This window comes from Sebastes umbrosus, chromosome 16 (assembly GCF_015220745.1).
Source record: "Sebastes umbrosus isolate fSebUmb1 chromosome 16, fSebUmb1.pri, whole genome shotgun sequence".
Taxonomy (NCBI): Eukaryota; Metazoa; Chordata; class Actinopteri; order Perciformes; family Sebastidae; genus Sebastes; species Sebastes umbrosus.
In genome coordinates, this window is record NC_051284.1 from 26610593 (window position 1) to 26634260 (window position 23668).

General features: G+C 39.1%; 1 protein-coding gene and 8 gene segments (V, D, J or C); 8 read left to right on the forward strand and 1 right to left on the reverse strand.

Annotated features, from left to right (window-relative positions):
• The window catches only part of ccdc177 (coiled-coil domain containing 177), a 160090-nt gene that overhangs the window by 102963 nt on the left and 33459 nt on the right, over positions 1-23668 (reverse strand). The gene's annotated exons all lie outside the window — the stretch shown is intronic.
• Positions 1460-1948, forward strand: LOC119474475. The segment is given in 2 exon segments: positions 1460-1502; positions 1614-1948. Coding segments are annotated over 2 exon segments (378 nt in total).
• LOC119504453 lies at positions 2125-3036 on the forward strand. The segment is given in 2 exon segments: positions 2125-2199; positions 2339-3036. Coding segments are annotated over 2 exon segments (396 nt in total).
• Positions 3522-4582, forward strand: LOC119504440. The segment is given in 2 exon segments: positions 3522-3859; positions 3948-4582. Coding segments are annotated over 2 exon segments (519 nt in total).
• LOC119504446 lies at positions 5749-6593 on the forward strand. The segment is given in 2 exon segments: positions 5749-5886; positions 6023-6593. Coding segments are annotated over 2 exon segments (444 nt in total).
• LOC119474476 lies at positions 14317-15002 on the forward strand. The segment is given in 2 exon segments: positions 14317-14491; positions 14611-15002. Coding segments are annotated over 2 exon segments (450 nt in total).
• Positions 16507-18428, forward strand: LOC119504439. The segment is given in 3 exon segments: positions 16507-16635; positions 16790-17085; positions 18174-18428. Coding segments are annotated over 3 exon segments (513 nt in total).
• LOC119504445 lies at positions 19247-20498 on the forward strand. The segment is given in 2 exon segments: positions 19247-19593; positions 19798-20498. Coding segments are annotated over 2 exon segments (468 nt in total).
• LOC119504452 lies at positions 21235-21998 on the forward strand. The segment is given in 2 exon segments: positions 21235-21364; positions 21517-21998. Coding segments are annotated over 2 exon segments (414 nt in total).

Genomic DNA, 23668 nt, shown 5'->3' on the forward strand with positions numbered 1-23668 from the left:
GCGTGTTGCCGGCGTCCCCGCTCCTCTGCCTGCTTGCCTTCACTCAGACAGCGCGCGCATACTCGCTCCACCTCTAGACGTGAACGCGCGCTCACTCCACACCGCAGAAGAGTTAGTTTAGCTCTGAGAATATCTAGTGAATGTACAGGGGACGTTTGTGCAGAAATAAATGCTGCAGCTCCTCCAGACCAACAGAGGTTTTCCGTGTCTTGTGAAGTGACGGGGCTCCTCAACGAGTTACGTCATCGTCTCGTTACCGACCGGGTGCCGGTGTCTTCGGCTGCCGGCTGCGGTCGGGAGGCGATAACGTAACTCGTTGAGGAGCCCCGCTGCTGAAGCCTGCGCTGAGCAGGAAAAGCCAACACAAGGATCAGTATTGATTCATGGAGAGACCTTCGTCTGGTCAGCTAACATTACTGCCAAGCAGCTGAACAGAGGTTTCCCGTGTCTTGGGAAGTGACGGGGCTCTTCAGAGAGAAACGTTGTTGTCTCGTTACCGTCCCTGTTCACTCAGGCTGCGGGCGGAGGGAGACAAGTTTCTCGCTGCAGAGCCCTGCTGCCTGAGCCTGTGCTGAGGCAGGAGAAGGCAACACAGTATCAGCATTGATTCATGGAGAGACCTCCGTCTGGTCAGCTAAGATTACTGCCAAGCAGCTGAAATATAGAGTGATATTGTGCTTTTAGCTGACGTGTGTCACCTCACTGTTTTGAGCGATGCTCATTCGTGTCTATTTAGAGCGAGTACAAGCTCGAGCCCGACGCTGATTTTCGTTGATTTCACGGCCACAGGTGTTGCTGTTAAGAAGCATTTCTGAAAGTTACAAATAGTCCCTTTAATTTTATGACTTTTAGGACATAATGATTTAAATGAGGGCGATTTAAGTGTTCATACTGGGAAGTTGATTTACCTAAAAAAAAAAGTTATCCTCTGATTTATATACGTCCATGGCAATGAAACCATTGGCGTTTTCTGTCCAAAATGGCAAAAGCGCTACCGCAGCGCCATCTAGTGACTATTGTGAAAAAAACACTGGAATTTCACCTCTTTGCTTCTTTACTCTTTGCTGCAGCTCTCCAACACTGGTTGCAATCTCCTCACCTCACCGCTAGATACCACCAGATCCTACACACTGGACCTTTAACCAGGCAAGTCATTAAGAACAAATTCGTATTTACAATTGCAGCCTGGTTGATAAACAATCAGGTCAAATATTTCCCAATCAAACCTCAGATCAGATGTTAGAATTTATGTTTTGTATACGTCACTGACAATGAATGCAGATGGGAGTGATGGACTGTAGGTGGACCCACAGCACCAGTTACTCCCATTTACTGACAGTGTAGACTTGCATACAGAAGCTCAGAGGATCACATCATTCAACCCAGTGACTCCCTCCTGCAGCTCTTTATCTCTGTGTATCTATACGAGACTCTGGCAGTTTGTGTCTAACAGAACATCATGGATATTATCACATTATCAGTCTTTGTGCTGTGGACTGCAGGTAATTCACAATAAAATCTACTCTGATTCATTAATACAACTTTTAAATAAAGTTATTTTTTCATATTTTTACTTGCTGTTGTTTTTGTATGCCTTACTATTACACACACAGGTCTAACTGATGGAAGCGATGTCACCCAGACTGACATACTGTGGAAAGACGAGGGTGATGATGCAACAATACACTGCAGCCAGACCAAGGGTGTTCAGTACGACCAGATGTACTGGTTCAGACAGCTGCCAGGAGAAACAATAAAACTAATAGTGCGCACAAGTTTCACCACCAAAGGTCACGACTTTGGAGATTTCGGCAAAGAGAGATTTTCAGCCACCAAGCCTGACTTTGAAAGTGGGAAATTCACAGTGAAGAATCTGCAGCCAAAAGATAAAGGCTTGTATTTCTGTGCTGTGAGTCAACACAGTGATACAGACTCATTCAATAGCTGAACAAAAACCTCAGTGCTCTGTTGGCACCACTGTTTCCAAAACTAATTATCTCATGTACTGTAGGGGGACCTCTAGGACCACAAATTCTCCCAGTTACACTTTGATCACACGCCACACAATACATGACACTCCCACCTGCTACTCTTTATCTCTGTAACTACACTGACAGTTGTGTTTTTCTGACTTTCTGAACATGGACATCATCAAACATGGTCTCGTCAGCTTGTTTCTATTTCTGCTCTGGATAAAAGGTGAAATACAAAAAGATCAGAAAACTGCATTACTGACTTAAACGTCTATTAGAGGAATAACAAGCAAAAGTTCACTGTAATATGTATGTTTGCAAGTTAACATGTTCAATTCTGGTAACGTTTATTGTTTTTCACTCAGGTCTAATTGATGGAAGTGGTGTCACCCAGACTGACATACTGTGGAAAGACGAGGGTGACGATGCAACGATACACTGCAGCCACACCAAAGGTTTGCAGTACAGCCAGATGTACTGGTACAGACAGCGGCAAGGAGAAACAATGAAACTGATCGTGTTCACAACATATGGCAAAGAAAATCATGACTTTGGAGATTTTGACAAAGGGAAATTTTCAGCCACCAAGCCTGACCTTGTGAGTGGGACATTCACAGTGAAGAATCTGCAGACAGAAGACAAAGGCTTGTATTTCTGTGCTGTCAGTCAGCCCCACAGTGGCACAGTTAACTTGCAAGGCTGAACAAAAACCCCAGTACTGGGCTTTCTCTAAATGTTGTGTAATTACCCGACCACATAGTTATCACTGAAACTGCATTACAACACAAAGAAGTTAAGATTGTTTCACACTGTAAAAATTCAGTTTTTGAGATCTTTTGTTTTTAACGAGTTTCTGTTCTACCAAATTTGGCTGTTTTGATAATAAACTAGCATATGGATATACCATTGTTATTTAGATTTTTTAAAGATTTTGTAACACACAGGCATTTATGGACCCTTATGAGCTGATAAGGGAATAATGAACATATTAATCAAAATTACTTAAAAGTAGGGCTGTCCCGAATGCCATTCTTTGTGCTTTGAAGATTCGTTCGGGCTGTCAATCGATTAAAATATTTAATCGCGATTATTCGCATGATTGTCCATATTTAATTGCGATAATCACAAATTAATAAAAAATTGTATCCGTTCAAAATGTACCTTAAAGGGAGATTTGTCAAGTATTTAATACTCTTATCAACATGGGAGTGGACAAATATCTTTGCTTTATGCAAATGTCAATATATATTTATTAGTGGAAATCCATTAACAACACAAAGCAATGACAAATATTGATCATGCAGTACCTGTGAGGGTTACAGGCACATAAGCATAAAAAACATACTCAAATCATCACATGGCAAACTGCAGCCCAACAGGCAACAACAGCTGTCAGTGTGTCAGTGTGCTGAATTGACTATGACTTGCCCCAAACTGCATATGATTATCATAAAGTGGGCATGTCTGTAAAGGGGAGACTCGTGGGTATCCATAGAACCCATTTTCATTCACATATCTGGAGGTCAGAGGTCAAGGGACCCCTTTGAAAACACTGCAAAGCCTTTACTGAGGCAATTTACAGTATTTTTTTTTACACCAGCAGGGGGTGACAAACCTCAACAAATGAAAGGAAGATATCAAACCACACTTCCATTGACTCCTAGAAGCAAGATAACACTATTCCCTCCCTGCTGATGAAGTTAAAGCTGTGATGTAGACACTGCTCTGACACCTCCCCTCTTCATTAAACTGTAACAGACTCTCGTCCACAGGTGCTGAGCTGAAACGACTGGATAGAAAAGCTGATAGAGTGTCAAATCTTCACTTCTTCAACATGATATTTATGGTCTTTGTATTTTGTTTTCTTCATCTGCTGAGAAATACTGGTGAGAAACACAAGGATATTCCAAAAACAGTAAGAAACTGCACAGCTGATAATTTCAGTATTTAAAATCTTGTCTGCTTTTTCCACAGCTGCCTCTCTCAGTGGAAGTGTCCTCCAAACACCTCCTTTCATCATTAAGAGAACTAATGAATCTGTTGCCAGTGAGATCAACTGTTCACACAACATAACAAATTATGATCTTATTCTGTGGTACAAACAAGATGAACGCAAAGCTCTGAAGCTTCTGGGATATCTGAATGTGAACTACCCGTACCCCGAGGACGACGTGAAAGGAAAAATCAGCTTCGACGGAAATGGCCGTGAACATTCAAGCCTCAATATTTCTGATCTTTCATTAAGTGACAGCGGTGTGTATTTCTGTGCTGCCAGTCAGCACAGTGCTGCAGATTCCCCTCACGTCAATACAAAAACTCTGCTTTATCTGTCTGCGGAGAGACAACGTGTTGAGACTCCTGAACACCTGCAGACAGCCTCCATCTACACTGAGCCTTTCAAGATTTTATCAACTGTTTTGACACATGTTGACCTCATCTGACACTACAGTGACTTTGTATGAAAATAAATTAAATAAAGATTGTTTTAGCAATTACTCTAATATGGTTGTGAACTTTTCTCATTAGCTACAGGAAATTAATTTGAAGGGATAGTTCTGGTGTTTTGAAGTGGGGTTGTACGAGGTACTACCATAGTCAGATACAGTAGATGACGGTCGGCACGCCCCCAGTTTGAAGAAGCAGACACGAGTTACCGCACGAGAGCAAAGCAATGTATTGCTTTTAGCCACCTAAAAGAAAGGCCCACCTATAAAAATCAATACCAGTTTAAGTGTACGCTATATCTAGAACATTTTTGCCGGTTTGCCTTGCCATGAGACAGCCATAAAGTCTATGTTTCCGATGGGGAACCGAAGCCGTTATCTATGCTCTCGCCAAAGCAACCAGACTAGTTGCTAGTTTACCGCTACCTCGATCGGTTAGCTTGTTTGTGTTATTGTGTGACTTAGGGCTGCACAATTATGGCCAAAATGATAATCACGATTATTTTGATCAATATTGAGATCACCATATTTTTATTGCAATTTCACATTTAAGTAAAATGAGCGCTGCTTTCACTTTCATGCTGTGCTTCCTTTTTGAACTGTTCAGCTGAAAAACTTCCACATAGACGACATGTGTGTGTGTGTGTGTGTGTGTGTGTGTGTGTGTGTGTGTGTGTGTGTGTGTGTGTGTGAGACGTTATTGACTGTGGCGCTGTGTTCGGACGTAAAACCATCATGTGGCGGTTCCATACATATGTATGACCGGCAAAAACTTGGATATACGAGACTGCTGAAACCGGCTTCTAACTGATGTTGTACCTCTAGCTGTCAGTTTAGCAGAGGTTTCTATGAGCGGAGCATTTTAAATGTCCATATCACAGTTGATCATGTTAATTTAATTGTGAGAAGCCAAAATCGTGATCACGATTGATATTCGATTAATTGTGCAGCCCTGGTGATATGAGACTCGATATCGTCATATATATATATATATATATATGTATATATATATATATATATACCTACCTATCCCTTTAAACAATGAGTGAACTGTTTAGGTTTACATAAATAATAACAAAACATTCCTGTCGAGAATTTCAAAATCTGACTTGATCATCCATCTTCTATCTTAAAAATATCTTTAGTATATCACAAAATAGATCACATCATCAAATCTGGCCTCTTCAGTTTGTCAGTGTTACTGATCTAAAGTACAGATAATCTACAGGGGATCATGTACTGTAGGGGGACCTCCAGTACCACTTATACTACATCTTTAATAACAGTTTAGATTTGTACAGAGCAGCTCATATGATCACGTCACGCAACGCAGTCAGTGACACTCCCTCCTGCAGCTCTTCATGACTCTGTAACTATATGAGACTGGTAGGTTGTGTCCAACAACATGGAGCTTATCATCATCACACAAGACCTCCTCAGATTGTCCATCTTTCTGCTGTGGACTACAGGTAAGTTACAAAACTGTAGATCATGATTTAAACAAAAAACAAATTGACAAAGTTTTGCTCTCATTGGAATAGTTTATCATTTTGGAAGTGATTTCAAAGAATATCACTATTGTAACCTTTACTGCTTCACACTCAGGTCTTATTGATGGGAGTGGTGTCACCCAGACTGACATACTGTGTAAAAAACAGGGTGACAGTGCAACAATGAGCTGCAGCCAGACCAAGGGTGCTGACTACTACCAGATGTACTGGTACAGACAGCTGCCAGGAGAAACAATTAAACTAATCGTGTTCACAACAACCCTCAACAAAGATCACGACTTTGGAAATTTCACAAAAGATAAATTTTCAGCCACCAGGACTGAGGTTGAGAGTGGGACATTCACAGTGAAGAATCTGAAGCCAGAAGATAAAGGCTTGTATTTCTGTGCTGTGAGTAAACACAGTGATACAGACTCATTCAATAGCTGTACAAAAACCCCAGTGCTCTGTTGGCACTACCGTTTCCAAAACTAATTATCTCATGTACTGTAGGGGGACCTCAAGGACCACAAATTCTCCCAGTTACATCCTGATCACACACCACACAATACATGACACTCCCACCTGCTACTCTTTATCTCTGTAACTACACTGACAGCTGTGTTTTCTGACTTTCTGAACATGGACATCATCAAACATGGTCTCGTCAGCTTGTTACCATTTCTGCTCTGGATAAAAGGTGAAATACAAAAAGATCAGAAAACTGCATTACTGACTTAAAGGTCACCTATTATGCAAAATGCACTTTTCCATGTCTTTTAAACATCAATATCTGTCCCCAGTGTGTCTACAAGTCACCATAGTGTCATAAAAGACCGTCCTCTCTCTTTTTCTCCTGCTCCGTTTGTCCGGAAATGGGTGTCGAAAATCACTGAGCAGCTTTTCCTTCTCTTCTGACGTCATTAGAGAATTGCAAGCCATATAAGGGTTTCCTGGTGGAACCAGAGAGAACGTCCAGCTAGCTGACCCCGCCCCACAGCGTCACGCTCTCTCCTCCTCAACCGAACTATGAGCAAAGTAGCTCCTACTGTTAGTCTCCAAGAACTAGCAGAACAGGCTTCATGTACTCCCATCATCTAAATATAACATGTTCTTTCACAAAGGCTTTATGTAATTACACTGTTTAAACAGCTGATATTTATATATTATATATATTTGATGTCATGCATGTAGAAGAGTACAGGTAGTAAATAGTGACTGTAAGCAACACAACACATTTGTGTTTCACAGTCAAACTTTATTTGAGTAGACAGATGACTATTAATTATTCACAGCATTTTTAATCATCCCACCTGCAGTTATGTTGACATGGTACAGGAGAAAGTCTTTCAGCTCCGGTAAACTATGGTAAACTAAGCTCTGGTGGTCTGTAGTCATGGTAACACAGAGACAGCTCCTACAGTAATTAATATACCATTACTCTGATTACTTCCATACATTTATCAGGTGTCTTTTACCAGAAATAATGAACTGACTACTGTTTCACATCTTCTATTTTCCACCCTGATGGTCGCTGTGTTTACACACCGTCTCATAGCGGTAGCATGTAGCTACATGCTAACGGGTTAGCTCTGTATCTCCATGTAAACAGAACTGTCTGCTCACAGCTATCGGCTCTCCTCTGGGATGATTCTGTCGGTCATTTCTCACAGATGGACCTGTAAAGACAGACGTAAAACAGAGTGTATGTTTACGGTTTACAGAGTTGATGCAGAAGGTAAACACTGAGCTAACTAACAGAGCTATAAATAGCATTATTTACCTGAGAAAAACCATCAGGAAAACCTGGAATCTGGACCGCAGATGTTCATCATTTGTCGCCGATTTCTGATCAGATTCCTCCGGTAACGTGCGCTGGGTGAAGTTTCTGGTTTATAAACTTTAAAGTAGTTTATAAACTCTTCCTAGCTGCTTCTCCCTCTCCCTGCAGGTAGCTCTCTCCGTGAGAGCAGAGCTCCAGGGGAGGGGGAGAGAGTGACGCTGTGTTGTTGAGGACGTTTGATTGACAGAAAACGCTGACCAATCAGAGCAGTGTGGGAGGAGACAGGCTCTGAATCAGGGTCTGTCAAAAAGAGCCTCTGAGCAGACATATTCAGGCTGACAGTATGAGATGAATAAAGTTTTTTTTGAACATTGCAGCATGTAAACATGTTCTAGTGCAACATTAAAATATATCTAAGAACCTGGAAATGAGCATAACATGAGACCTTTAAATGTCTATTAGAGGAATAACAAGCAAAAGTTCCGTCGGCAACACTTAATTTTACAGGTCCACAAATTTCATGGTAATTAGGTGATATTTACCAAGTAATATATTTGAAATTTCTTTTTATTTGAAATTTCCCAATATTTACCTCAATTTATCAGAAATTACTTTGTTTGGCTGTCTTGACTTGGGACTTGACTCTGGATTTTTATTATTATTATTATTTTATATCTATTATAAACATTATTTAATGATAATACTCTGCTATTTCCTAATAAGCGGTAATAAATAGCTGGTAATTTATTTAATACATTTCCAGGAAAAGAATATAAGTTAATTGAAATGCTTTATTTCCATGTGTGCTGGTAAATAGATCATAATTATCAAATAACTTCTTTGAAATTTCTTAAAAAAAACTCCCTGAATCATGACATTAGCTACCAGGTTACATTTGTGTAGACAATAAGTCACACAATGGGGAGATTTGTTCCTGATCAGAAGTGTCTTCTATTAGTTTTCCACCTCCGATGAAGAGCAGCGTAGAGCCGCTTCTCAAGCCTTAAGGCCCTATTTTAACCATTATATGCTTTTTTAGCATATAATTATTAAATCATGTTTATAATAAAGTAATTTTTGATACATTTTCAGGTAAATATTGGGGTAATTTGGCAGTAATTCTGAAGAAATTTCAAATAGGCTACTTGCTAATTATCACCTAATTACTATGAAATTTGCAGACCTGTAAAATGAAATGTTTCCAGATCCCTAAAATACATTCTGCTGTATGCAAGTTAACAAGTTCACTTCTGGTAACATTGACTGTTTTTCACTCAGATCTATAGCTGAACAAAAACCTCAGTGCTCTGTTGGCACATCTCTATCCCTCCATCTCATGTACTGTAGGGGGACCTTGAGGACCACAAACACTCCCAGTTTGATTCACCGTGCATGTTTTTATACAGCAGCTAACAGGATCAGAGACCGTCAACCACTGCAGAGACACTCCCACCTGCAACTCTTCATATCTCTGTTACTACACCGACAGACATATATGAGACTCTGACTTCCAGAACATGGACATTATCAAACATGGACGCCTCAGCTTTTTAATCTCTCTGCTGTGGATGAAAGGTGAATTAAGAACTCATTGCTTTACAGTGTATTTGCTATTATTTTAGGGATGTCAGCAGATGATGACAATGATTTTATACTTTATAAGGTTTACAATTAACCTACTTGTTATACACACAGGTCTTATTGATGGGAGTGATGTCACCCAGACTGACATACTGTGGGAAAAACAGGGTGACAATGCAACAATGAGCTGCAGACACACCAAGGCTGCTGACCACTTCCAGATGTACTGGTACAGACAGCTGCCAGGAGAAACAATTAAACTAATCGTGTTCACAACAACCGTCAACATAGATCACGACTTTGGAAATTTCACAAAAGATAAATTTTCAGCCACCAAGACTGAGTTTGAGAGTGGGACATTCACAGTGAAGGATCTGCAGCCAGAAGATAAAGGCTTGTATTTCTGTGCTGTGAGTAAACACAGTGATACAGACTCATTCAATAGCTGTACAAAAACCTCAGTGCTCTGTTGGCACACCTCTATCCCTCCATCTCATGTACTGTAGGGGGACCTCAAGGACCACAAACACTCCCAGTTTGATTCACCGTGCATGTTTTTATACAGCAGCTAACAGGATCAGAGACCGTCACACACTGCAGAGACACTCCCACCTGCAACTCTTCATATCTCTGTTACTACACTGACAGACATATATGAGACTCTGACTTCCAGAACATGGACATTATCAAACATGGACGCCTCAGCTTTTTAATCTCTTTGCTGTGGATGAAAGGTGAATTAAGAACTCATTGCTTTACAGTGTTAATATATTATTTTAGGGATGGCAGCACATGGTGACAATGATTTTTCTACTTTAAAAGTTTTACAATTAACCTACTTGTTATACACACAGGTCTTATTGATGGGAGTGATGTCACCCAGACTGACATACTATGGGAAAAACAGGGTGACAATGCAACAATGAGCTGCAGACACACCAAGGCTGCTGACCACTTCCAGATGTACTGGTACAGACAGCTGCCAGGAGAAACAATGAAATTAATACTGTTCACTATTCCAAACTCTAAACCTGACTTTGAACCAGACTTCACAGATAAGCAATTTTCAGCCACCAAGCCTGACGCTGAGAGTGGAACATTCACAGTGAAGGATCTGCAGCCAGAAGATAAAGGCTTGTATTTCTGTGCTGTGAGTAAACACAGTGATACAGACTCATTCAATAGCTGTACAAAAACCCCAGTGCTCTGTTGGCACTGTTCCCAAAACTAATTATCTCATGTACTGTAGGGGGACCTCAAGGACCACAAATTCTCCCAGTTACACTTTGATCACACGCCACACAATACATGACACTCCCACCTGCTACTCTTTATCTCTGTAACTACACTGACAGCTGTGTTTTCTGACTTTCTGAACATGGACATCATCAAACATGGTCTCGTCAGCTTGTTTCTATTTCTGCTCTGGATAAAAGGTGAAATTCAAAAAGATCAGAAAACTGCATTACTGACTTAAATGTCTATTAGAGGAATAACAAGCAAAAGTTCCGTCGGCAACACTTCATTTTACAGGTCCGCAAATTTCATGGTAATTAGGTGATAATTATCAAGTAACCTATTTGAAATTTCTTTGGAATTACAACCAAATTACCCCAATATTTACCTCAATTTATCAGAAATTACTTTGTTTGGCTGTCTTGACTTGGGACTTGACTCTGGACTTTTATTATTATTATTATTTTATATCTATTATAAACATTATTTAATAATTATATTCTGCTATTTCCTAATAAGCGGTAATAAATAGCTGGACATTTATTTAATACATCTCCAGGAAAAGAATACAAGTTAATTGATATGCTTTATTTCCATGTGTGCTGGTAAATAGATCATAATTATCAAATAACTTCTTTGAAATTTAGTAAAAAAAACTCCCTGAATCATGACATTAGCTACCAGGTTACATTTGTGTAGACAATAAGTCACACAATGGGGAGATTTGTTCCTGATCAGAAGTGTCTTCTATTAGTTTTCCACCTCCGATGAAGAGCAGCGTAGAGCCGCTTCTCAAGCCTTAAGGCCCTATTTTAACCATTATATGCTTTTTTAGCATATAATTATTAAATCATGTTTATAATAAAGTAATTTTTGATACATTTTCAGGTAAATATTGGGGTAATTTGGCAGTAATTCCGAAGAAATTTCAAATAGGCTACTTGCTAATTATCACCTAATTACTATGAAATTTGCAGACCTGTAAAATGAAATGTTACCAGTTCCCTAAAATACGTTCTGCTGTATGCAAGTTAACAAGTTCACTTCTGGTAACATTGACTGTTTTTCACTCAGATCTATAGCTGAACAAAAACCCCAGTGCTCCGTTGGCACACCTCTATCCCTCCATCTCATGAACTGTAGGGGGACCTCAAGGACCACAAACACTCCCAGTTTGATTCACCGTGCATGTTTTTATACAGCAGCTAACAGGATCAGAGACCGTCACACACTGCAGAGACACTCCCACCTGCAACTCTTCATATCTCTGTTACTACACTGACAGACATATATGAGACTCTGACTTCCAGAACATGGACATTATCAAACATGGACGCCTCAGCTTTTTAATATCTTTGCTGTGGATGAAAGGTGAATTAAGAACTCATTGCTTTACAGTGTTAATATATTATTTTAGGGATGTAAGCAGATGGTGACAATGATTTTTCTATTTTAAAAGTTTTACAATTAACCTACTTGTTATACACACACAGGTCTTATTGATGGGAGTGATGTCACCCAGACTGACATACTGTGGGAAAAACAGGGTGACAATGCAACAATGAGCTGCAGACACACCAAGGGTGGCACCTACTACCAGATGTACTGGTACAGACAGCGGCCAGGAGAATCAATGAGACAAATAATGTTCACGACTCTAAACTCTAAACCTGACTTTGAACCAGACTTCACAGATAAGCAATTTTCAGCCACCAAGCCTGACGCTGAGAGTGGGACATTCACAGTGAAGGATCTGCAGCCAGAAGATAAAGGCTTGTATTTCTGTGCTGTGAGTCAACACAGTGATACAGACTCATTCAATAGCTGTACAAAAACCTCAGTGCTCTGTTGGCACATCTCTATCCCTCCATCTCATGTACTGTGGGGGGACCTCAAGGACCACAAACACTCCCAGTTTGATTCACCGTGTATGTTTTTATACAGCAGCTAACAGGATCAGAGACCGTCACACACTGCAGAGACACTCCCACCTGCAACTCTTCATATCTCTGTTACTACACTGACAGACATATATGAGACTCTGACTTCCAGAACATGGACATTATCAAACATGGACGCCTCAGCTTTTTAATCTCTCTGCTGTGGATGAAAGGTGAATTAAGAACTCATTGCTCTACAGTGTATTTTCTATTATTTTGGGCATGTAAGCAGATGGTGACAATGATTTTATACTTTATAAGGTTTACAATTAACCTACTTGTTATACACACAGGTCTTATTGATGGGAGTGATGTCACCCAGACTGACATACTGTGGGAAAAACAGGGTGACAGTGCAACAATGAGCTGCAGACACACCAAGGCTTCTGACTACATCCAGATGTACTGGTACAGACAGCTGCCAGGAGAAACAATTAAACTAATCGTGTTCACAACAACCGTCACCAAAGATCACGCCTTTGGAAATTTCACTAAAGATAAATTTTCAGCCACCAAGACTGAGGTTGAGAGTGGGACATTCACAGTGATGAATCTGAAGCCAGAAGATAAAGGCTTGTATTTCTGTGCTGTGAGTAAACACAGTGATACAGACTCATTCAACAGCTGTACAAAAACCCCAGTGCTCTGTTGGCACACCTCTATCCCTCCATCTCATGTACTGTAGGGGGACCTCGAGGACCACAAATTCTCCCAGTTACACTTTGATCACACGCCACACAAAACATGACACTCCCACCTGCTACTCTTTATCTCTGTAACTACACTGACAGCTGTGTTTTCTGACTTTCTGAACATGGACATCATCAAACATGGTCTCGTCAGCTTGTTTCTATTTCTGCTCTGGATAAAAGGTGAAATTCAAAAAGATCAGAAAACTGCATTACTGACTTAAATGTCTATTAGAGGAATAACAAGCAAAAGTTCCTTCGGCAACACTTCATTTTACAGGTCCACAAATTTCATGGTAATTAGGTGATAATTATCAAGTAACCTATTTGAAATTTCTTTGGAATTACAACCAAACTACCCCAATATTTACCTAAATTTATCAGAAATTACTTTGTTTGGCTGTCTTAACTTGGGACTTGACTCTGGACTTTTATTATTATTATTATTTTATATCTATTATAAACATTATTTAATAATTATATTCTGCTATTTCCTAATAAGCGGTAATAAATAGCTGGACATTTATTTAATACATCTCTAGGAAAAGAATACAAGTTAATTGATATGCTTTATTTCCATGTGTGCTGGTAAATAGATCATAATTATCAAATAACTTCTTTGAAATTTCTTGAAAAAAACTCCCTGAATCATGACATTAGCTACCAGGTTACATTTGTGTAGACAATAAGTCACACAATGGGGAGATTTGTTCCTGATCAGAAGTGTCTTCTATTAGTTTTCCACCTCCGATGAAGAGCAGCGTAGAGCCGCTTCTCAAGCCTTAAGGCCCTATTTTAACCATTATATGCTATTTCAGCATATAATTATTAAATCATGTTCATGATAAAGTCATTTTTTATACATTTTCAGGTAAATATTGGGGTAATTTGGCAGTAATTCCAAAGAAATTTAAAATAGGTTACTTGCTAATTATCACCTAATTACCATGAAATTTGCAGACCTGTAAAATGAAATGTTACCAGTTCCCTAAAATACGTTCTGCTGTATGCAAGTTAACAAGTTCACTTCTGGTAACATTTACTGTTTTTCACTCAGATCTATAGCTGAACAAAAACCTCAGTGCTCTGTTGGCACATCTCTATCCCTCCATCTCATGTACTGTAGGGGGGACCTTGAGGACCACAAACACTCCCAGTTTGATTCACCGTGTATGTTTTTATACAGCAGCTAACAGGATCAGAGACCGTCACACACTGCAGAGACACTCCCACCTGCAACTCTTCATATCTCTGTTACTACACTGACAGACATATATGAGACTCTGACTTCCAGAACATGGACATTATCAAACATGGACGCCTCAGCTTTTTAATCTCTCTGCTGTGGATGAAAGGTGAATTAAGAACTCATACTTTACAGTGTATTTTCTATTATTTTAGGGATGTCAGCAGATGATGACAATGATTTTATACTTTATAAGGTTTACAATTAACCTACTTGTTATACACACAGGTCTTATTGATGGGAGTGATGTCACCCAGACTGACATACTGTGGGAAAAACAGGGTGACAGTGCAACAATGAGCTGCAGACACACCAAGGGTGTCAGCTACTACCAGATGTACTGGTACAGACAGCGGCCAGGAGAATCAATGAGACTAATACTGTTCACTACTCCAGACTCTAAACCTGACTTTGAACCAGACTTCACAGATAAGCACTTTTCAGCCACCAAGCCTGACTCTGAGAATGGGACATTCACAGTGAAGAATCTGCAGCCAGAAGATAAAGGCTTGTATTTCTGTGCTGTGAGTAAACACAGTGATACAGACTCATTCAATAGCTGTACAAAAACCCCAGTGCTCCGTTGGCACACCTCTATCCCTCCATCTCATGAACTGTAGGGGGACCTCAAGGACCACAAACACTCCCAGTTTGATTCACCGTGCATGTTTTTATACAGCAGCTAACAGGATCAGAGACCGTCACACACTGCAGAGACACTCCCACCTGCAACTCTTCATATCTCTGTTACTACACTGACAGACATATATGAGACTCTGACTTCCAGAACATGGACATTATCAAACATGGACGCCTCAGCTTTTTAATATCTTTGCTGTGGACGAAAGGTGAATTAAGAACTCATTGCTTTACAGTGTTAATATATTATTTTAGGGATGTAAGCAGATGGTGACAATGATTTTTCTACTTTAAAAGTTTTACAATTAACCTACTTGTTATACACACACAGGTCTTATTGATGGGAGTGATGTCACCCAGACTGACATACTGTGGGAAAAACAGGGTGACAATGCAACAATGAGCTGCAGACACACCAAGGGTGCTCTGTATTACCAGATGTACTGGTACAGACAGCTGCCAGGAGAATCAATGAGACAAATAATGTTCACGACTCTAAACTCTAAACCTGACTTTGAACCAGACTTCACAGATAAGCAATTTTCAGCCACCAAGCCTGACGCTGAGAGTGGGACATTCACAGTGAAGGATCTGCAGCCAGAAGATAAAGGCTTATATTTCTGTGCTGTGAGTCAACACAGTGATACAGACTCATTCAATAGCTGTACAAAAACCTCAGTGCTCTGTTGGCACATCTGTTACTGAGTCTATGTATCTGCTGTACTGTAGGGGGAGCTCAAGTACAATCACAGAACATTAGAGCTGCAACAATTAATCGTTTTGTTGTCGACTATTAAATTAATCGTCAACTACTTTGATAATCGATTAATCGGTCATTTTTGAGTTTCTGATTCCAGCTTCTTAAATGTAAATATTTCCTGGTTTCTTTACTCCTCTATGACAGTAAACTGAATATCTTTGAGTTATGGACAAAACAAGACATTTGAGGACGTCGTCTTGGGCTTTGGGGAACACTGATCGTCACTTTTCACCATTTTCTGACATTTTATAGACCAAACATCTAGGGCTGTCCTGAATACCATTTTTGGGCTTCAGTGAGAAATTTGAAGCTTGGCGGTGCGGCGCAGCAGGCTGACGTGTTCTTCTGTCTGTCTGTGTCCATCTCCCCCATTTCAGTGCCCCTGCCGCACTACTGTACGCACACGCACCTCTACACACAACAAACTGAAAATAACTAATAATAATTAATGTTGAATATGAATAATGTGGGATTATTCCTTATTTCATGAGCTATTTGGGGATTTATACATTATTATTACATACATATATAATAAACAAAACAAAAAAAAGCATTTGAATACTGATTTGGAGGTTGTTTACAATGGCAATTGTCAAAGCTTCGAAGCATTTAGGTCAGCCCTACAAACAACTGTTGGATTAATCGAGAAAATAATCAACAGATTAATTGACAATGGAAATTATCGTTAGTTGCAGCTCTACACACAATACAGAGACCCTCCCACCTGTAGCTCTTCATCTCTCTGTTGTAACGTCACACAGACTGACAGCGACTCTGGTCTCATTTAGCTCAGAACACAATAATGATCACAGCTGGTCTGATCAAACTCTCTGCAGCTCTGCTCTGGATTGTAGGTACTGAACATTATGATGCTGATGAACCAGAGGAGACACGGTTATTTCAGCTTTAAATTCTATTACATACTAATGATGTTATGATCTTTCTGACTGCATACTGAGGACTCGCTGGTGGTCCTGTAACATGACATGTTTTTTTACCCCCCCGCAGGTTTAACTGAAGGGAGTGATGTCACCCAGACCCCTCTGGTGTGGAGGACCGAGGGTCAGTCGGCCACGATGAACTGCAGTCACACTAAAGACATCTCACATAGTCAGATGTACTGGTACAGACAGCTACCAGGGGAGGGAATGAAGCAAATAGTTTACACGACTACATCTCCCCCACATCAATACGAGAGCGGCTTCACTGAGGACAGATATCCAGCAAAGAAGAGCGACGCTCAGACTGGATCTTTGACAGTGGAGAGGCTGCTGCCTGAGGACAGTGGAGTGTATTTCTGTGCTGTGAGTCAACACAGTGATGCAGGCGCCTCAGACAGCTGTACAAATACTCATGTGAATAGAAGATAACTGTCTCTTTGGTGGACTACAGAGGGAGCTCTAGACTAACACTGATACTGATATGCTACAACAGCACTTACATATTTTTGATAGCATTCATATTATGTGTGGTATTAGTGGCTGTTTCAACATTTGGCTGAGAAATGTTTTTTACATTTATTATTGATTAATAATGTCCAAATGAATGTAATACCACATATTCTGTACTCTCTCCGAACATGTTTCTAGACATTTGTAGAGCTCTTATTTGATTTTCTTGTATCCTAATTGATTTTCCTGTTTCTGCACTGTGTTTATTGCTAATTTCATTCTGCTTTAATTCCAATACATTTGAAACCTATTCAAAAAAGGGAGAATGCTGGAAAAGCTCAATGTTATTTTAGTATGAAAGCTCATTCTTGACAATGGAAATAGTATTTTGACAAAATAATCTTAATTTAAGTAGGGCTGCAACTAACGTCAAGTGGATTGATCAACATTCTGCATGCATGCTCGCACTGCAGAGTCAGCCAAAAACGGTAATGCCTCATCCTCAGTGATGGAAAAGGCAGAAGAATTGTCAGTGATCAATATGACCTGGACAGATGGGATCACTATAAGCAGTTTCCACTGTATTGTTAGGCCTAAGTTTCAGGGTTCATTTCAGGTCTTTGTTATCTTGTTTCCTGTCATAAGGTGGCAGTACAGTACAGTATGTCTGTGGTGTGTAGTGGCAGTTCAGGAAGAGGATTAAACATTATGACACCACCCCCAAAAACAAGTGTGATTTCCTGATGGAGGGGGGTTATCCAGCGAGATTCAGTAGAGCTGCACAGTACAGTGGTGAAACACATAAAACACAACAAGATGATCGCTGTCTTCTGCATAGCCCTTAATGTCATACTGGTTTCAGGTAGTGCAACAAAAGTTTTCAAAATATTTTTCACAGGTTTATCATCTAAAACTCCTGTTGAGAGTTATTTTATATTTATGAGGACTCCTATTCATAGCTCATGATTGTATATTGTTTTTTGTTGATGCTTTTCCCACAGGTTCCTCTCTCAGTGACCAGGTCTACCAGACTCCACCTGATATGTACAACAAGCAAGAAGAAACAGCCACAATCAAATGCTCACACAGTATTGACAACTATGATCGAATCTTCTGGTACAAGCAAACGAAGGACGGTCAACTACAGTTCCTGGGATACATGTTAACCACATCAGGAGCCACAGAGACTGGACTGGATGTGAAGATAGAAGGAAGTGCAGCTAAAGACCAGACCTGCACATTAACAATTGAAAGACTCAGTCTGAGCAGCAGTGCAGTGTACTTCTGTGCTGCTAGTCTACACAGTGCTTCATATCACTGCTCCTCAGTACAAAAACCTCCTCATCTCAGTATAACAGCTCACAGCCCCTCACACCTGCGTTCCTTCCTCAGTATATCATTATTCAGATCTTTATACCGAGTAGGGCTGCACGATTGTGTAAAAATTGCAATTATTTTGACTGATATTGCAATTGTGATGTGATTTGCGATATTAGAGACTATGATCATTTTTGCATCATTATTCTCATTTTCATTGAAAAACATATTAAAATGATTATGGAGTGATTTTTGCAGGGATCTGTACCAAACAAAGAGGTTTTCTTAAGCCTGTAGAACATGATGGGCTGGGCAATATGATAATATAATGTTTGTATACTCCTGTGTGAATTAAATACTTGACAAATGAAAAGTATGTTTCTCATTTTAAGAACTAGAGTGCAAAATGAACATAACAGTTTTAAGTGAAATTATAGAGAAAAAATAAATAAATATAGGCCTAGCCTATACCGCGATAGAATCGATATAAAGAAATATATACAACAGACATTTTTAAATCGCTTTGTAGGGCTGTGTATTGGCAAGAATCTGGCGATGCGATACACATCATGATACAGGGGTTACGATTCAATATATTGCGATACTGTAAGCGAGGCGATATATTTAGATTTTTTAAATCTAATTTGAGGAAAACTGTCATAGTATAAAGAACACACCACCACATGCATAACATCTGAGTGAAAAAAAGTTAACTTTTTTATGCAATCTTTGCATGTAAACTATTAATTAAAAAACAATACAGTGTTTTTGAGAATCAATACACTATCACAAAACATAATATTGTGATATTCAATTTTTTCAATATTTTGTTACACCCCTATCGTTTTGACAATATATATGGTCATATTGGCCAGCCCTAGTTAACATGAGTTATAAGCACAATGGCACCACCCATCTAATGACTTGGGAGGGTTTACTCAAAGAGGAGGTTGGAAATTCTCAGTAGTAGAACTGCTTCATTTAATGCAACAACAAACTGATGAGCTTATTTTCTTCAAAATAACCAAACAAACACAAAAAAAGAAAAACACAAAATGCTCATCGTATTCCTTTGCATTACTTTTAACTCTATTCTGGTTTCAGGTAATGTCCTCACAACTATTTAAAGAACTTTGTTCAACAAAATCCATTTATCCATTTGCTTGTGTGCATCCAGTCTCACATGCTGCTGCTATTTCAGATGATTTTACATTATTTCACATTTCATATTATTCTGTTTTTCAGTTCACCAGTGTTTATGCTCATTGTTGTATTTCGTCTGATGCTTTGTTGATCCTTTTCCCACAGGTTCCTCTCTCAGTGACCAGGTTTACATGAGTCCAGCTGACATAATCAACCAACATGAAGAAACAGCAACAATCGAATGTTCACACAGTATTGACAACTATGATCGAATCCTCTGGTACAAGCAAACGAAGGACAGTCAACTACAGTTCCTGGGATACATGATAGGCACTTTAGGAGAGCCAGAGACTGGACTGGATGTGAAGATGGAAGGAAGTGCAGCTAAAGACCAGACCTGCATATTAACAATTGAAGGACTCAGTCTGAGCAGCAGTGCAGTGTACTTCTGTGCTGCTAGTCTACACAGTGCTTCATATCACTGCTCCTCAGTACAAAAACCTCCTCATCTCAGTATAACAGCTCACAGCCCCACACAGCTGCGTTCCTTCCTCAGTATATCATTATTCAGATCTTTATCCTGAGTAGGGCTGCACAATTTTGAACAAATATCTAATAGCAATTATTTTGACTGATATTACAATTGCGATATGATTAAAAAACATTAAAATGATTATGGTGTGATTTTTGCAGAGATCTGTACCAAACAAAGATGTTTTCTTAAACCTGTAGAGTATGATGTGCAGGCCAGGACATCTCTGTAGCACCACAATATTTAATTTAAAATGGTATTTTGACACACATTTCACCTTTAACAAATATTGCAATTTCCTCCTTATCCTGTGATTTGAAAATTGCAGTAGTCCATATTGCAAATTCGATAAAATTTCGAGTAATTGTGCAGCCCTAATACTGACTCAGTGGTGTGTAAATATTAGTTAACATAAGGGCTGGGCGATATGGCTAAAACTTCTATCACAATAAAGGTCATTTCATATCTCGATAACAATAATATTTCAATATAGCGTGTTTTCTGGTAATAAATAAACAGTCTATATGAAAAAAACACATGGAAAAGCCTATTTTTACTGTACATATTCCCGTGTGAATTAAATACTTTCAAATGAAAAGTACAGAATATTTTCTAATTTTAAGAACTTGAGTGCAAAATTACTTAACAGTTTTAAGTGAAATAAAAAAATATTTAAGTGAAAAAATAAATAAATATAGGCCTAGCCTATATGGCGATAAAAAGATATAGAAAAATATATACGACATATTTTTTTCGATATTTTTTCGATATTTTGAAAATAACTAATAATAATTAATGATGAATATGAATAATGTGGGATTATTCCTTATTTCATGAGCTATTTGGGGATTTATACATTAATATTACATACATATATAATAAACAAACAAAAAAAAGCATTTGAATACTGATTTGGAGGTTGTTTACAATGGCAATTGTCAAAGCTTCGAAGCATTCAGGTCAGCCCTACAAACAACTGTTGGATTAATCGAGAAAATAATCAACAGATTAATTGACAATGAAAATAATCGTTAGTTGCAGCTCTACACACAATACAGAGACCCTCCCACCTGTAGCTCTTCATCTCTCTGTTGTAACGTCACACAGACTGACAGCAACTCTGGTCTCATTTAGCTCAGAACACAATAATGATCACAGCTGGTCTGATCAAACTCTCTGCAGCTCTGCTCTGGATTGTAGGTACTGAACATTATGATGCTGATGAATCAGAGGAGACACTGTTACTTCAGCTTTAAATTCTATTCATACTAATGATGTTATGATCTTTCTGACTGCATACTGAGGACTCGCTGGTGGTCCTGTAACATGACATGTTTTTTTTACCCCCGCAGGTCTAACTGATGGGAGTGATGTCACCCAGACCCCTCTGGTGTGGAGGACCGAGGGTCAGTCGACCACAATGAACTGCAGTCACACTAAAGACATCACATATCGACAGATGTACTGGTACAGACAGCTACCAGGGGAGGGAATGAAGCAAATAGTTTACACGACTCCATCTCCCCCACATCAATACGAGAGCGGCTTCACTGAGGACAGATATCCAGCAAAGAAGAGCGACGCTCAGACTGGATCTTTGACAGTGGAGAGGCTGCTGCCTGAGGACAGTGGAGTGTATTTCTGTGCTGTGAGTCAACACAGTGATGCAGGCGCCTCAGACAGCTGTACAAATACTCATGTGAATAGAAGATAACTGTCTCTTTGGTGGACTACAGAGGGAGCTCTAGACTAACACTGATACTGATATGCTACAACAGCACTTACATATTTTTGATAGCATTCATATTATGTGTGGTATTAGTGGCTGTTTCAACATTTGGCTGAGAAATGTTTTTTACATTTATTATTGATTAATAATGTCCAAATAAATGTAATACCACATATTCTGTACTCTCTCCGAACATGTTTCTAGACATTTGTTTCTACACTGTGTTTATTGCTAATTTCATTCTGCTTTAATTCCAATACATTTGAAACCTATTCAAAAGGGAGAATGCTGGAAAAGCTCAATGTTATTTTAGTATGAAAGCTCATTCTTGACAATGGAAATAGTATCTTGACAAAATAATCTTAATTTAAGTAGGGCTGCAACTAACGTCAAGTGGATTGATCAACGTTCTGCATGCATGCTCGCACTGCAGAGTCCCTTAATGTCATACTGGTTTCAGGTAGTGCAACAAAAGTTTTCAAAATATTTTTCACAGGTTTATCATCTAAAACTCCTGTTGAGAGTTATTTTATATTTATGAGGACTCCTATTCATAGCTCATGATTGTATATTGTTTTTTGTTGATGCTTTTCCCACAGGTTCCTCTCTCAGTGACCAGGTCTACCAGACTCCATCTGATATGTACAACAAGCAAGAAGAAAAAGCCACAATCAAATGCTCACACAGTATTGACAACTATGATCGAATCTTCTGGTACAAGCAAACGAAGGACGGTCAACTACAGTTCCTGGGATACATGTATACCACATCAGGAGCCACAGAGACTGGACTGGATGTGAAGATAGAAGGAAGTGCAGCTAAAGACCAGACCTGCACATTAACAATTGAAAGACTCAGTCTGAGCAGCAGTGCCGTGTACTTCTGTGCTGCTAGTCTACACAGTGCTTCATATCACTGCTCCTCAGTACAAAAACCTCCTCATCTCAGTATAACAGCTCACAGCCCCTCACACCTGCATTCCTTCCTCAGTATATCATTATTCAGATCGTTATACTGAGTAGGGCTGCACGATTTTGAAAAAATTGCAATCATTTTGACAGATATTGCAATTGCGATATGATTTGCGATATTAGAGAGAATGATAATTTTTACATCATTATTCTCATTTTCATTGAAAAACATATTAAAATGATTATGGAGTGATTTTTGCAGGGATCTGTACCAAACAAAGGTTTTCTTAAGCCTGTAGAACATGATGGGCTGGGCAATATGATAATATAATGTTTGTATACTCCTGTGTGAATTAAATACTTGACAAATGAAAAGTATGTTTCTCATTTTTTGAACTACAGTGCAAAATGAACACAACAGTTTTAAGTGAAATTATAGAGAAAAAATAAATAAATATAGGCCTAGCCTATATCACGATAGAAACGATATAAAAAAATATATTAGACAGACATTTTTAAATCGCTTTGTAGGGCTGTGTATTGGCAAGAATCTGGCAATACGATACACATCATGATACAGGGGTTATGATTCAATGTATTGCGATACTGTAAGCGAGTCGATATATTTCGATGTTTTTATCTAATTTGAGGGAAACTGTCATAGTATAAAGAACACACCACCACATGAATAACATCTGAGTGAAAAAAAGTTAACTTTTTTATGCAATCTTTGCATGTAAACTATTAATTAAAAAAAAATACAGTGTTTTTGAGAATCAATAAACTATCACAAAACATAATATTGTGATATTCCATTTTTTCAATATTTTGTTACACCCCTATCGTTTTGACAATATATATGGT